The following is a 13079-nucleotide window of genomic DNA, read 5'->3' on the forward strand; positions in this document are numbered from 1 at the left end:
AATTCGTGTAAATGGAACACCCTGCTCAAAAAAGAGACTTTGTAGAGTTTTTTAAAGCATGTTTATGTGACTGCACATAAATGTTTGTGTAAAAAGGGAGTTATGACAGTTTATACCACAAAGGTTACAGTAAGAAAAAGCACTTCTTTATGACAATAATTCACAAATTCACAAGAATCACTTTAATATACAAAGCAATTACTACCATTCTGAAACACAAAGCAGCTAATATGTACATAGTGTTAATAAAATGCATTATAACCCAGTACAATTTTTTTTTTAAAACACAGATAAAGCACAAAAAAAATAAGTAAAAAAAAACCAAAACAAAACAAAACACAACAGGGATGTTCCTAGACTTTTGGGGAAATGTAAATAAGAATTTATTTTCCCCCAGTAATGGATTTCATTTAGTCTTTTTAACTTCCACAAGTACGTGGGAGTCGAGCTCTAATACCCTGTTCTGTGCTGACATGGTGTGGGTAAAGAATCAGAAATGCAGATGAGGTGAACTTACTCTTTCCAGCTTACATTACAAAGGGAGAATAAAAACCCTTGCTCTGGAAGCTTCCCTGAAAAACATTGTTCCAAGACAATTTCTAATTATAAATCCAAAGTAGAAATAACTCATTTTTGAAGTGAGCAACTGATCTGCGGACAAGTCTGTGGAGGGGCTGGCTGCCAACTAGCACCTCTTCTTGCCCTGTTCCCCATCCCGTCCTTAGAAGTCCATGTAAGCAGCACAGTTTCAAATCTCAAACTCGAAGTCCTAGAACTTTTTAAAATTAATGTTTTAATATAAATAAAGGTCATTACACACAAAAAAAAATGGAGTGGCACCTGGATAAAACACAACTTGTGGAGAGCATCAGAACATCCGTAGTTCTTAGGAGCGGCCATTTCCAGGTAACTGACTGGCTCATGGCTGTCCTTCCCCACCCCTCGCTCAGCTATCCCCTAATTTAGAGAAATACACAGCTCAGGCTGAGACTGAGTGAACCGACGGCTCCCAAGTCATGAGTACAGTAAGTGGTCAGCTTACGAAGTGTGCCAACCGTGGATCATTACAGCCTGTCCCTGTCCCTCTCCCTGCCAGCACACGGCTCCTGAGGACAGCTGGACTTCTCCCGCCTCTCGCTGGTGAAAGCAAGACCTGGACTCACCAATTTGTGTCAGGCAAACCAGCCCGAGCAAGTCTCTTTGAGGACCAGAGCTTACATACGTTTAAAAAACACATTCCAAGGCAAAACACTTGAAACGCAAACCCTCTTCACCAACTGGATCTGGTTCCTTTTCCCCCAAAGCTGTACAGACGTAAGCCATATCCATCCACAGACCTGAACCTGTCACAAGCACACAGTAGATAGGTTTCCAGCACCCTGTTTCTCTCCATCAGCCTGGCTCCTCCCAGACCGACTGAGCTTCACGATACATTCAGGTTTCTGCAAAATCAGTGTCTTTTACAGCTAGCAAATTCAAAAGCTCAGGGAAACACGTTCCCAGGCACAGTACAGAGAAACATCAATGTACTGTATGCTTTTAAAACCTGCTCACAGTGACAGATTACAGGGTTACGGCTAAATTATCATTGTTTCTGGGGGGGGGAAAAAAAAAGGTGGTTGTGCTTTTTTTTATCTTTTAAAGCAGGGTGACACATTGTCAATGTACCTTTATTTCCTGGTGTCAAAGAACTGGAAAGCATCCTGATTTATTTTCTTGGAATGCAGCTTGTAAAATTCGCAGCCAAATCTCAAATTAAGAAACGGGGAATAAAGTGACTGAAAAACAGTGTAGCTTTCCTTCCAAATTAACCTCCTTTTCCCACTTGGGATCACTGAACTAGTTCTACTCTAAAAATAATTTCCCATCCATCCCGTACGTACTGCTCTGAGACACCACACGCTTAATTCTTTCCAGCCTCCAGTACTGGCAGTTCAGATCTCCTGCCATTTTGAAGCAACGCCTGCTGGACGCCAGGTGCTCATCAGCAAGTTAAATTTGTGAAGGAGTCAACCACCGTGGGGAGAGGAGCGAATCGTGTGCAGGCAGCAGGATTACAACAATTGTGCCGGGGAGCTTCTCAAGCAAACCCAATTGCTCTTCATTTTTTTTTTTTGTTCTGTGTTTTTTTTTCTTTTTTTTTTTCCTTAAAAGTGCACATTTTAATTAAACATTTACAAAGAATATAGTGTAACAAAAATAAATACATGACCTTTTGGTTAGATCATTGGCAAATGTTACATCACTAACCAGCTTCAGGGTGAAAAAATGACAGCAAAAAACAGGGTCTCAGAAAATCAATGAAACCCTCTATGAATTGTCATAGATTTGCAACGACTGATAATGAACTTGCTCTGATGGGGAGACTTGTCTTTATTTTAACCCACAAAAAGCACTGGCTGTCTGTCATAAATTAAAGAAATAGAAAACAGAAAAGCAGAGGCCAGTTATTGCTAACAGATGACTACCTGCAGCTGCAGTCTACTGGAAGCCCAGATTTAAAAGAAACCTGTAGAACAAATTTAGATCAGAAACTATCATCAGGGCTGTTTTTCCTTATTAAATCTAACTTCTTTTTCTTTTTTTTTCCTGAGCCTCTTAATGATTCCAAACACCCCACCGATTTTCTGATCAACGTAAAAGTACCAGAGAAGACCGTGGTCTGCAATGCAGATGCCGACTACAGCAGAGCCAGAACCTAGAGGTGCCTGTCCAGCCCTGGCGAGCACCACGGGCTAAAACTGTGCTTTCGGACACAAGCTACGGTGCTGGCAATGACCCGATTCTGGTGAAATCGCTGCTTAAATAAAAACGCATCGCCACTACCCCAGGAGGAAAACAGAAGTCTTACCAGTGGTTCCTTTAGAAAATAACACCTTAACGACCTTTCCAATTGTTTTGCCTTTGATATATAGCTGCCAAAGAGAAAAAGCACAAAAGTGAATTACTGGGGGGGGGTGGGGTGGGGTGGTGGTTGTTGTAAAACAACTGTTTACGTAATTTCAAAAATCTCCATCAATAAAAAAACAAACAAACAAAAAAAAAACCCTCACAAAAGCGATGAAAGATGAAATAAAATTCTTGAAAATGGATAACTGAGAAACAGCACAAAACAAATTAGTAATAAGCGCTAGAATAATGCAGCCCAGAACTACTGGGGCAGGGGGAAGCTTTCACACACACACGCACACATCCACACACACCCAGACACACACAGAAAAGTAAAAATTTTTTCTGACCTCCATATACTATAATACTCAGCATTCCTGACTTAAAAGCTCTCAGAGCTGTAGATTATATACTGTGTGTATATATATATATATGTACATATATTATACATATGTATTTTCCAAGAATATCTAAATTAAAAGAGCACCTCTGACAATATCTTAACTGCCTGATCGGTGCTGTTGTTTTGCAAAATAATGACATTACAAAAATTATATTTCAAATCAATTCTTGTTTATTATGAACATAATGGATCTAGCCCTTTCTAACCCTCTCTTCAGGTAAAACAGGCTATCAATTCTTGAAAACTCACAACCGTGAGATATAAAACTAACCCTCCCTCTCCCCTGCCAGCATAATTTCCGTCCTACTTCCGAATGGCCTTAGTTAACAGAAGCTGATTACCCCAGCCTCACTACTTGGTAAATAACGTATGAATGGATTCCTGTGTCATATTCTTTCCCTTTTTGGGTCAATACGAATAGTAAAGCATGTATGGGTAACTCTAGCCAGCCCTCTACTTGGTCTAATACTTTTTTTATTATCGTCATTTAAAATTTCCATTAAAGAAATTCAAGTCCCTAAATCCTCAGTGCAGCATAAATAAAAATAGAGACTCTTGCAGATCCCTATTTACTTTAAAAGAACGTCCTTTTTCTTAGTGAAACGTTATTTCCTAACAAGGTCTAGACTAACAGCACTACAGACTACTCACAGACCACGCACAAACCGGTAACACGGGTCTCCTCTCGCTGCCGCGCAGATTTGCACCGACCCTGTATTAGAAGAACCCCGTCTGGGTACCGGTTTGGGCTCCCTGGTCCACTGGGCTCCCAGGCTTTGTGCTGAGCGACTCTCCGCAAGCGCTCGGCAGTGCTCATCACCCGCCAGGAACAGCTCTCAGACCACAGCCAGCCTCACGCAGCTTCACCGCAAAACCTCCAAGTTTTTGCAAACAGGTGTTTCTACAAAAGCAACAGCCTTAAGGTAGGCACGTACAGCCTTTTCCGTGTTTCTCAAAGCTGGAGGAACCATTCCAAGTAACTGTGTGAATGAGGCCATCATGATTTTCATGTTTTACAAGAATGACTCCTGTGTCATCAACACTTCTACTCAGCACCGGTTATGAAAAACTGGTCACCGTTGTATGTATTTGTATTCTCTGACTTTAGGAATCTAACAATTTTTTATAAAAGCATTGCTGAGAATTTAGGGTCGTCTTTAAATTTGCATTGCAAACTAATAACTTCATCTTCCATTAAATAAAAACATGAAAATCAATTCTCTACGGCAGATAAAAACAGACCATTTATAAAACCCCTCAAAACTTGTGAAAATTAATTCTTTCGTAATTCTGATACTTATGTTCTCTTCTTGAAATACAAACATAATTTGAAATTATTGATAAGTGTAGATTTAACAACAATGCTACAAGTTTAACCCTGCTCCTTTTAAAGTCTCTTGGAAACTGAATGCCCTCTCAAATGAGAAAACCAGCACTTTTAATACTGCTTAGCTGTTTGAGACTCAACTGCCCAGAGTCTTCCAAATGTTCTTCTTGTAACGTTATATTGATTGTATAACCTTTTAGACGCTCATGTTTGAATTTCATCTTAAAAACAGGCAGAGTGAATGGGAAAAAAATATTAGCTAATACTTTGCTAGAGGCATTAGTACAGACCAGAGTCTTATTCGTATGTCTCTATACATAAAAGTTTGACCAGAAGCCCAAAGTAAACTTACTCCGTCAAATGACCCAAGTTAATTTATCAAGAGACTGGCTTCAGAGGGCCAGTAAACAAACTGCACATGATTCTTTTTGACACAATCTTTTTGACAACTTCTTGACATTCTTTTTTGCTTCTTTTTGAGCATCACTCTTTTGAAGTCCTAATCCTTAGTACAGAGTTGTTTTTAAATATGAACTACCTTTTTAACAATGTAAATCTGGGAAAGATCACATTTTCTCAGTGCACACAAAACATTTGATCTCGCAAGTGTCTGAGGCACATGAGTAGTTTTACTTACGGGAATAAATTATTTGGTAAATCTGACCCTTTAGATGAAAAAATACTCTGAATAAATTAAGAATTTAGCTAGCCTGGACAGGTTCAAATAATTAATATTGTCCCTTGTGAAGCAAAAGTTGGAATATTTGTGTTTGAAGTCCTCTTCAATATTTGAGGTTGTCCTGGTAGTTGTCATACTGTGATTTAATTTATGCACGGAAGGCAGCCTCAAAGTTTGAAAAAGAATCCAGCAAACCAGGCTGATGTTTCCACTGAGTACAATAATTTCCATTACACAAGACAGTGGTAGGGAAATAGAAATACAACCTCACTAATTGAGAGGACTTGGGACACAGACTATACTGTCATCAGGGAGTACGGACGTGGAGTTGGCCATGCTTCAACTGCTTAGTCGTTCTGCATACGAACAGGTAGTGCTTTCATGTGTTACCCTTGCTTACTACGTAACTGTTATTGAAACACCACTATTGTACCTTTTTCATTCTGAATTCCTTTCCAATCCAAATATCATTTCCCAGTCAGTATCCTATGACACTGGTGTTGGCTTTTTGTGCATTCAGAAGGCTGAACACATTCGCACACATAAGCTTCGAGAAGCAACAACTGACCAGTGAAGCTCATTTCAATGCATTTGTTTCTGAGGTATGGAGAAGTTTTTACTGGTCCAGGAGGGCTTAATACAGACTACAAATCAAAACCCCTCCTGGGCTAGTTTGGAAAAGGTATGTTATCTCCACACCAAGAATGTGACTGTGAAGCGCCTGTCATTTGGCATGCCGCTTAGCCGTGTATTTTCATAGTTCATAATGAGTGTGTGAAACCAATTTGGCAACCATTGCTTCTTCATTGCACCATGCATGCTCCACATATGTGGCCCACAGTTCTCTGGACCAAGAGGCTGGGGTGGTTCTGTCTCTAAGGCAGTGGAAAGAGCTCAGCACAAATTCCTGAAATCGTTACAAAAGGACCCTCCCCACAGCAACTTCCCAAGCGACCACTGTTACTCCTTGAAGAGGATGGGGAGATGAGAAAGAAGCCTGTTCTTCTTCTTCACGCTGAGACTGATGATGAAAATAATCTTGTAGGGGGAGAAGTGGAGGCAAGTACTTGAACATTCACAGTTTGATGCAAAGCACAGATGAAGTATATTCTGTAGTTGCTTCAGGCAGTTTTGCGCATAGAAAAAAAGAAATGTTTAGAAAATAAAAAGTTTACTTTGTCTTTCTGGGTATAGCCAGAATCAGTCTCTATCCCACCTGGACAAGTGAAAATGGGAATCCAAAATTAATCTGATTTGTGGCAGTAAAGGTCCTTAAGTGCTTTCAACTCCTCAATCAGTGTCTTGTTTTGGTTTTCAAGCACAGCCACTCGATTTTCTAGACATTTCACATACTCCTTTTTCTTCCTGCGACATTCACGTGCTGCCTCTCTGCAAAGCAAAAAAGGCCATTCAAATCCAGAACAATTAGTTGCAGACATGGACGACTTACCTAGTACTGCCATTTTTAGAATGCAGAGGTATTGTTAAGAAATGCAAGTTACGAAAAAGGGCCGAGTTCATAACAATTGCTCACCACAAATCACACGCTCAAGATCCACAGATCATTTCAACACGCAGAACCCAGTAAGTCAGCACCAATAAAACTCTGCTTCTATGAGAAAAGGATCCTACTCAATGACAAAATTCTGCTTGCAGGATTGCAAGTCGAATGCTGCTGCAATAATTTCATTGATTTTATTATAATAAATAGATGAATATTAAAAACATAGGTGAGACAAATGTTCACCTATTAATCTCTTTATAGTCTTAACTCTTCCCTTTGCTGCAGTCCAAACAAATACTAATGGTCAGGATGCTCAACTGGTGCAAAAAAAGCTGTATTTAGAGCATTCATATATTTGCTCTTGAGCCACACTTTCATTTTAGTAATAATGTCTGCATCACTGCAATAATATAACAACTGGAATTAAAAAAATCACAAAATAAACAGTCACTAGCAACTATATAATTCTTTAGTCTGTCATGCCAAGAACGTGGCAGCACTAATGTGCTGAAGCAGATCTCGAGACAGTCAAACTTCTAAGGCTTGCTTGTAAAGACTGAGCTGCCTGTAGGTAACTTGGTGACATACTAAGAACACCAACGAAAAATGCCTGAAAGGTGTTAATGTGCTGCTGAGCATCCTGAAGGCAGTAACATCACGGCAGAAGCTATCCTGCACAGCAACAGTGATGGTACCGATGTGCAAAGTGAGCATGAGGCTAAATGCCGCAGGTGGATGGGAGTCCGGGCAGAGGGCTCTCCTCCTGTAATGCAGCCTGTCGAAGCAACACAGCAGATACATGTAAACGTACACGCTTGTCTGCCCTGAACCTTTCGGTGCAAAGCAGAGGAGCTTCAAAAGAAGAGTCTGAGTGTCCCTTCATTGCAAATACTACATAGATCGGTGATACTCTCAATGTTCTGGGAAATGAGAGGACAAAATTGAACCCAGCTCTCCTGCTTAGCAGGTAAACAGCAGCTGTAGTACTAGGACCTACCTGGTAAAAAAAACTCTAAAAGTAATTTTTGAAATTCAGCTCCACAAATGACACAGGATGAAGAAAATCCAGTCTGTATGCCCTGAAAAGACTCAAGTATTCATTTATCACTCCTACAAATACAATTGCACGTGCTTGGAGCACTTCAGTGAGCCATGTGCAACATTTAGAATTTAAGTCATTTTGGGCTGTTACTCGTTTCACCAAAAAATTAAGTACTACTGGATCAGGAGTGCCTCCCAGTGCAAACTACTAACTTGTCTTCTTGGGTGACAACTTCTTTCTTTTTGTGATATTTGAGACAGCTTGAGCTTTATATTAAGCCACCTCAAATCTGTGTGCGTTAGCTATTCATTACGAACAGCTAGAGTTATACTGAATTACAAGAGAGCTTTTAAAATGTAAAATTTACACAGAAAATTTGCACAATAATATCTATGAATATTTACACTATAATCCTGCAATAAGTACTACCTTACCATCTGCCTCTCTCTATCCCTTTCCCCTGCTTTGCAAATATCTATTAAGCCAGCAGGCCAAAGGCACCACATGCAAATGATACTGTTGCAGAAGCTGTCAATTTACATCAAACAGGGGTAATTCCCCATTGTTTTTCTTGGCTTTCACAAACACAAAAGCTTTCTTTCACTGGAATAAGATTGCTGACTAAACGGGAGGATTCAGAATGCTAATTAAATTTTTCTCAAATGCAAAGTCTGAAAGGGTGATGTCTACTATTCACTGATATCAGGAAAATATATAAAAAGGGGAGATGGGTGACATTCTGTACAAAAACCTTTTAAAAAAGTGAACTCTGCTGTTCAGCATTATTTACTCCATTTAAAGACCCTCAGACAAGCACTGGGTCTGCTCATGTAACTTTCTATTGTGTTCACAGTTTAGCAATCTACAGAAGATAAATGCACCTGTACATCATAAGAATTTTTTCAGACTGACAGCTGAAGTAAACCGTCATTTCATGGGGCTTCCCCTCCTCAGAGGGAAGGGATGCGCGGCTGTTTTCCCAGTGTCAGGGTGTAACACGCAGGCTTAAATCCATGGCTGCAGATGGGAGTTCAAGCTTGGTGTGATGGGTCAGTTCAGGCCAGTCCCACAGCAGTAGGCGCAGGGAGCATCATGCCCAACTTCTCTCCGCTGCTCCCTTCCTTCACTGCCTCCACCAAGCCCCACCTCCGTAGGCTTCGCTGTTCCTCCTCACACACTAGATCCCACAGGGTCAAGTCTCCTCACTTTTTCTCTCTCTCAGCCCCTCTGCTGCCATTACTGGCTCCACAAGACATGGAAAGGAGTAGCTGCTCGTTTAGCCTTCCCTTAAGTATGTCAGCCTCCAGAGGATAAAACACAAAGGGCAAGCAGCTAAAAAGAATAAGTGAGACAATCAAGAAAGCACTCATGAAGAGTGCAGGTGGGCCAGAAGGTTAAGGTAAAGAATCCAGGAAAGGAAACTGCATGAATGCATTACCACAAAAAAATGAACTCATCTCAGTGTTTGTAACATTATTTGCAGTCATACAAGTCTCTCACCAATGACTTTTATCCTTACGGCAACAAACAAATTCACACACCTCACAGAATGAGTCTGACACCTCTACTTAAGGTTTCATAGTCACAATGCATGGCATTAAGAGATGTGCTTCTCTGCTTTGCATCCTTACGTAAAGGCAAATTCTTCAGAAAGCGTTTCATAAAATGACTGAGAAAGATCAGGATTCTTAGTGCTTAACGCTCTAGTTCTATGCTCAGCTCACTGGAAAAGAAGGTGATGTAAATGCACATGCCTGTTCTTCATTAGACGCACTTCTCTCTTCCGCGCGGCCTCTTCTGCTGGCTGGGTTGGAAGTGCTGGAGAGGATGCCATGACTACGCCTGGTGCAATGGTGCTGGTAGGGGCAGTGCGAATCTGGTAGGTCTGCACATCTCCGGAGGCAGCTGAAAGACACAAGGGGACATGATGTCCATTTGGTGACAGTGCTGTTAAACACGGTGCAAAGAGCACCTAGTCATCTATCTAACCACGCACTCTGGCTACAGTACAGGAGGGATGACCCATCATCTGGGTCATCACTGCTATCTCAGTCTTAGTTTATTAACATATACAAGGTTTTGGGCATTCCTGCTGAAGAAGTCTTCACTTGTGCTTGATAACTTGATTTGTTTTGCTGTATTGCTGTGCTGCTTTCTCCCTTAGTATATTTCTTTTTACTTCTCTGATTTTTGGGCAGTTTTGAGAAGATGAAGGATGGCAAACAGTATTTCTGGCTATGCTCCAAATGTCTATCTGCAAAAGGAGAAACTGCATGTGTAAGTATTTGGCACAGAAAAAAGGGTGTAGAAACGTAGCATTTACTCCAACAAGAGAGAGACAGTGCAAACTAGACACAACTTCACTACTTCTCTAGAATGAACAAGGTCTTGGGTTTCTTTTATTTGTTTATCGTAATCTAGGACTGTGTTATATTTGCCTGAGCTTGTAAAAAAATCCAATACCACCTAAAGAAATCACAAGCCCTTAAGAACACAAAACCCAGAAGATCAACACAACAACAGTATTCTTGGCTATGTATTTTCACTGATGCCTGGAGACCTCTTCACTGGTTAACTTTCAAATCACCTGCTTTACAATCATAAAAGCAGGGGTACATGTCTCTGTTATTTTTAATAAAAAAAAATACTAATAAACCAAAACATATATTTTAATACAATAAAGAACACCAGCTTATTCTAAGTTGAAGTAGCCCTGCTTGTTCTAAGTGGTGGGCTAGACAAAACTATCTTGTAAGGCATCTTCCTAAATTATTCGATGATTCTAAGACTCAATGATTACGTACTTTGTGACTCATTACAAAAGCCACAGGAGGAAGAAATTATGACTTGTAATTGAAAAGGGGAAAAAATTACTAATAAATTAAAGTGTCTTTACAGAAAGAATCAAAAAACCTTCTTTCCTAAGTTCAATGCTTCACTTTAAATGTACTATTGTTGCAGATGACTGTCTGGGAGAACTCAACTCTAAAGTGGTACCAGTTTTTGCAGAACATATAAAAAAAATAATTATGTGGACAAAGTGCAGGAAATACAGCATGGAAAACCAAAAATAAATAGATCGTTTTAAGAAGTAAACACAAAATATCCACAATTTTATCAATATGAAGGGAAAGGCTCCAAGAAAACGTGACAAATAGCTTTGTCCAGAATTTCCTTTAATCGTTTTGGAGACATATTTGTGCCAAAGCTGTTATTTCTGTTTCCTGACACATTTGAAGGAGTTAGGTTGGCAACTTCTATCTGCATGGGGAAAATGTTACGCAGAATGACTGGCTGTGAAGTTTCTCACCTTGTACAACAACTTGGTTGCTGGGTACAAGTATCTGTTGTCCATCTGTGGTCTGTGCATATTGTAAAATGGTGGTGCCAGGTTGGGTTGCAGCTGCATTGGTCATAGTCAACGTCTGGAGACCTTGTACTCCATCTGTGCCATTGTTAGACAGCTGTATTGCTCCTCCTTGGGTAATAGCAACTGAAGACCAAAAAAAAATTGACACAGCATTTAAGACACTAATTTACTCAATAACTTACAGTATCAAACCTAGATATGGAAGAATACTCATCTGAGTTCAATCCCTTGAACCCTTATACACCCTCAAATCAGACACACGGCTTTAATGTACATTAAAGAAATCATGCTTTGAAAATAGTTTTTCAATTTTTTGTGAGACTCGTATTTTTGGGGAAGTGAAAAAACACAGCCCAAGTTTCTCTGATAAAAGAGCATCGCACAGAGAAGCTACAATCCTCCCCCAGTGCTTAATTTTTAATTTGTTAGTTAGGATTTTCTTCTTGGTTGGTTTAGGTCTTTTCCTAGTCCATTCTTTTTTCTTCTCATCTGAAATTCCTCTCCTCTTCCATGCTTTATGCCCTTCAGTCTCCTCTGCTGCTATTACTATCCATCTTGTGTTTCACTTTCTTCTTGCTTTGGCATTTTTTTTTCCTTCTGACTGTATCCCCCCTTCTCTACAACTTCCTCCGCACCTTCCTAGCAGTGTTTTCATTCATAAAGGTCCAATTTCACATATTTTTTTTTCCTTCAAGCAGTTCTACTTTGCTGGGGTTTTTTTTCCTTTCTTTCCCTCAATCCTGTCACGCAGGCGTACTGAGACATCACCCCTCATTCATGATTCCACAGAATTTCACTGTGTTCCTATATACAGACACCCCAAAACCTCAAATTGCACAAGCATTTTATTTTACAGTTATGATAAGAAAGCACAGTTAATTACATCAGTTTCAATAAAATTAAGTAGGGTATTAGGTGAAGTGGCTAAGGATTACAGAGAGAGATAAAATTTTAGAGATTTTAAGACAAAGATGTAAACAAGTAGTTCTTTCTCCCTTTTGTATATTTAATACTGGGTTGGTTTGTATGAGACAGCATGTGAATTCTAGTTTTACAGCTGTATCCTCAATCCTTTAACTCAGAGCACTACAGCTATAAAATCTAATGAATAAAGGAAACACAGAAATGTTTATTTATTAAGGATTGTAAATAAGGTTGCTGAAATTCTCATTTTTTCAGGACTTTCTAAAAAGGTAATTGCAGACTGTAACTTTTTTGTATCAATGAGGTTACAATTTTGTGAACCAGGATTAATAATTTGCCAGGAAAAAAAGAAACTTCTGAATTACTTCATCTGGTTCCTGAAGTTAAAAAGTTTACAATAATACTATGGGTCGTTCATACTTTGCCTCAGGATGCACTAGCTGCACTAAGTGGCAAGCAGTCCCAGAATGTTAACTGAACATTTCAAATACAACAGGAATGTTTTTAAAAAGCTTGGTTATCAAACAGTCAAATTAAAGCAATCTTATTTTCACCTCCTGCTTTGTCCTAATCCAAACAGTTATAGAAATAATAGTTCTTCATCTTCTCATCCCCACTTACTAGCACCACTGAGAAATTCAGACTACATACTGTACTGCCCACTGCTGGTTTGGTAAATGGGAGTTGGCACCGTAACAGTGGCGATGGCAGGTGCTGCTGTTTCCTCTTCAGACTTTTCTTCTTCGATCCTTGGCACTCCTGGGGCGTCTGAGGACAAGTCATTCAAAATTTTTCTGGCAAAGACAGTGTGTTGTAGAGATTTTAATAAAAATTAAAAAAAAAAAAAATTAAAAAAAAGTCTATTTGATACATAATGCTGGAGAAAACTGAAAAGTGCAGTAAGCCAGCAAGGAAAATATGGGCGCAGAATGAAAATCCTG

General features: G+C 39.7%; 1 protein-coding gene across 3 annotated transcripts in view; it reads right to left on the reverse strand.

The window, feature by feature from the left end:
* Positions 1–3448: 3448 nt before the first annotated feature.
* Positions 3449–13079, reverse strand: part of CREB1 (cAMP responsive element binding protein 1) — a 37994-nt gene continuing 28363 nt past the window's right edge. Inside the window, exons 4-7 of one of the 3 annotated variants that reach the window (XM_074593901.1) lie at positions 12790–12932; positions 11155–11337; positions 9599–9749; positions 3449–6687 (exon numbers count right to left, since the gene is read on the reverse strand). In XM_074593901.1, coding sequence (XP_074450002.1) covers positions 6543–6687; positions 9599–9749; positions 11155–11337; positions 12790–12932 — 622 coding nt within the window. In that variant the 3' untranslated portion in view covers positions 3449–6542. The remainder of the gene's footprint in view (positions 6688–9598; positions 9750–11154; positions 11338–12789; positions 12933–13079) is intronic. The other 2 variants (XM_074593899.1, XM_074593900.1) reach the window with 2 other exon arrangements.

This window comes from Larus michahellis, chromosome 7 (assembly GCF_964199755.1).
Source record: "Larus michahellis chromosome 7, bLarMic1.1, whole genome shotgun sequence".
Lineage (NCBI taxonomy): Eukaryota > Metazoa > Chordata > Aves > Charadriiformes > Laridae > Larus > Larus michahellis.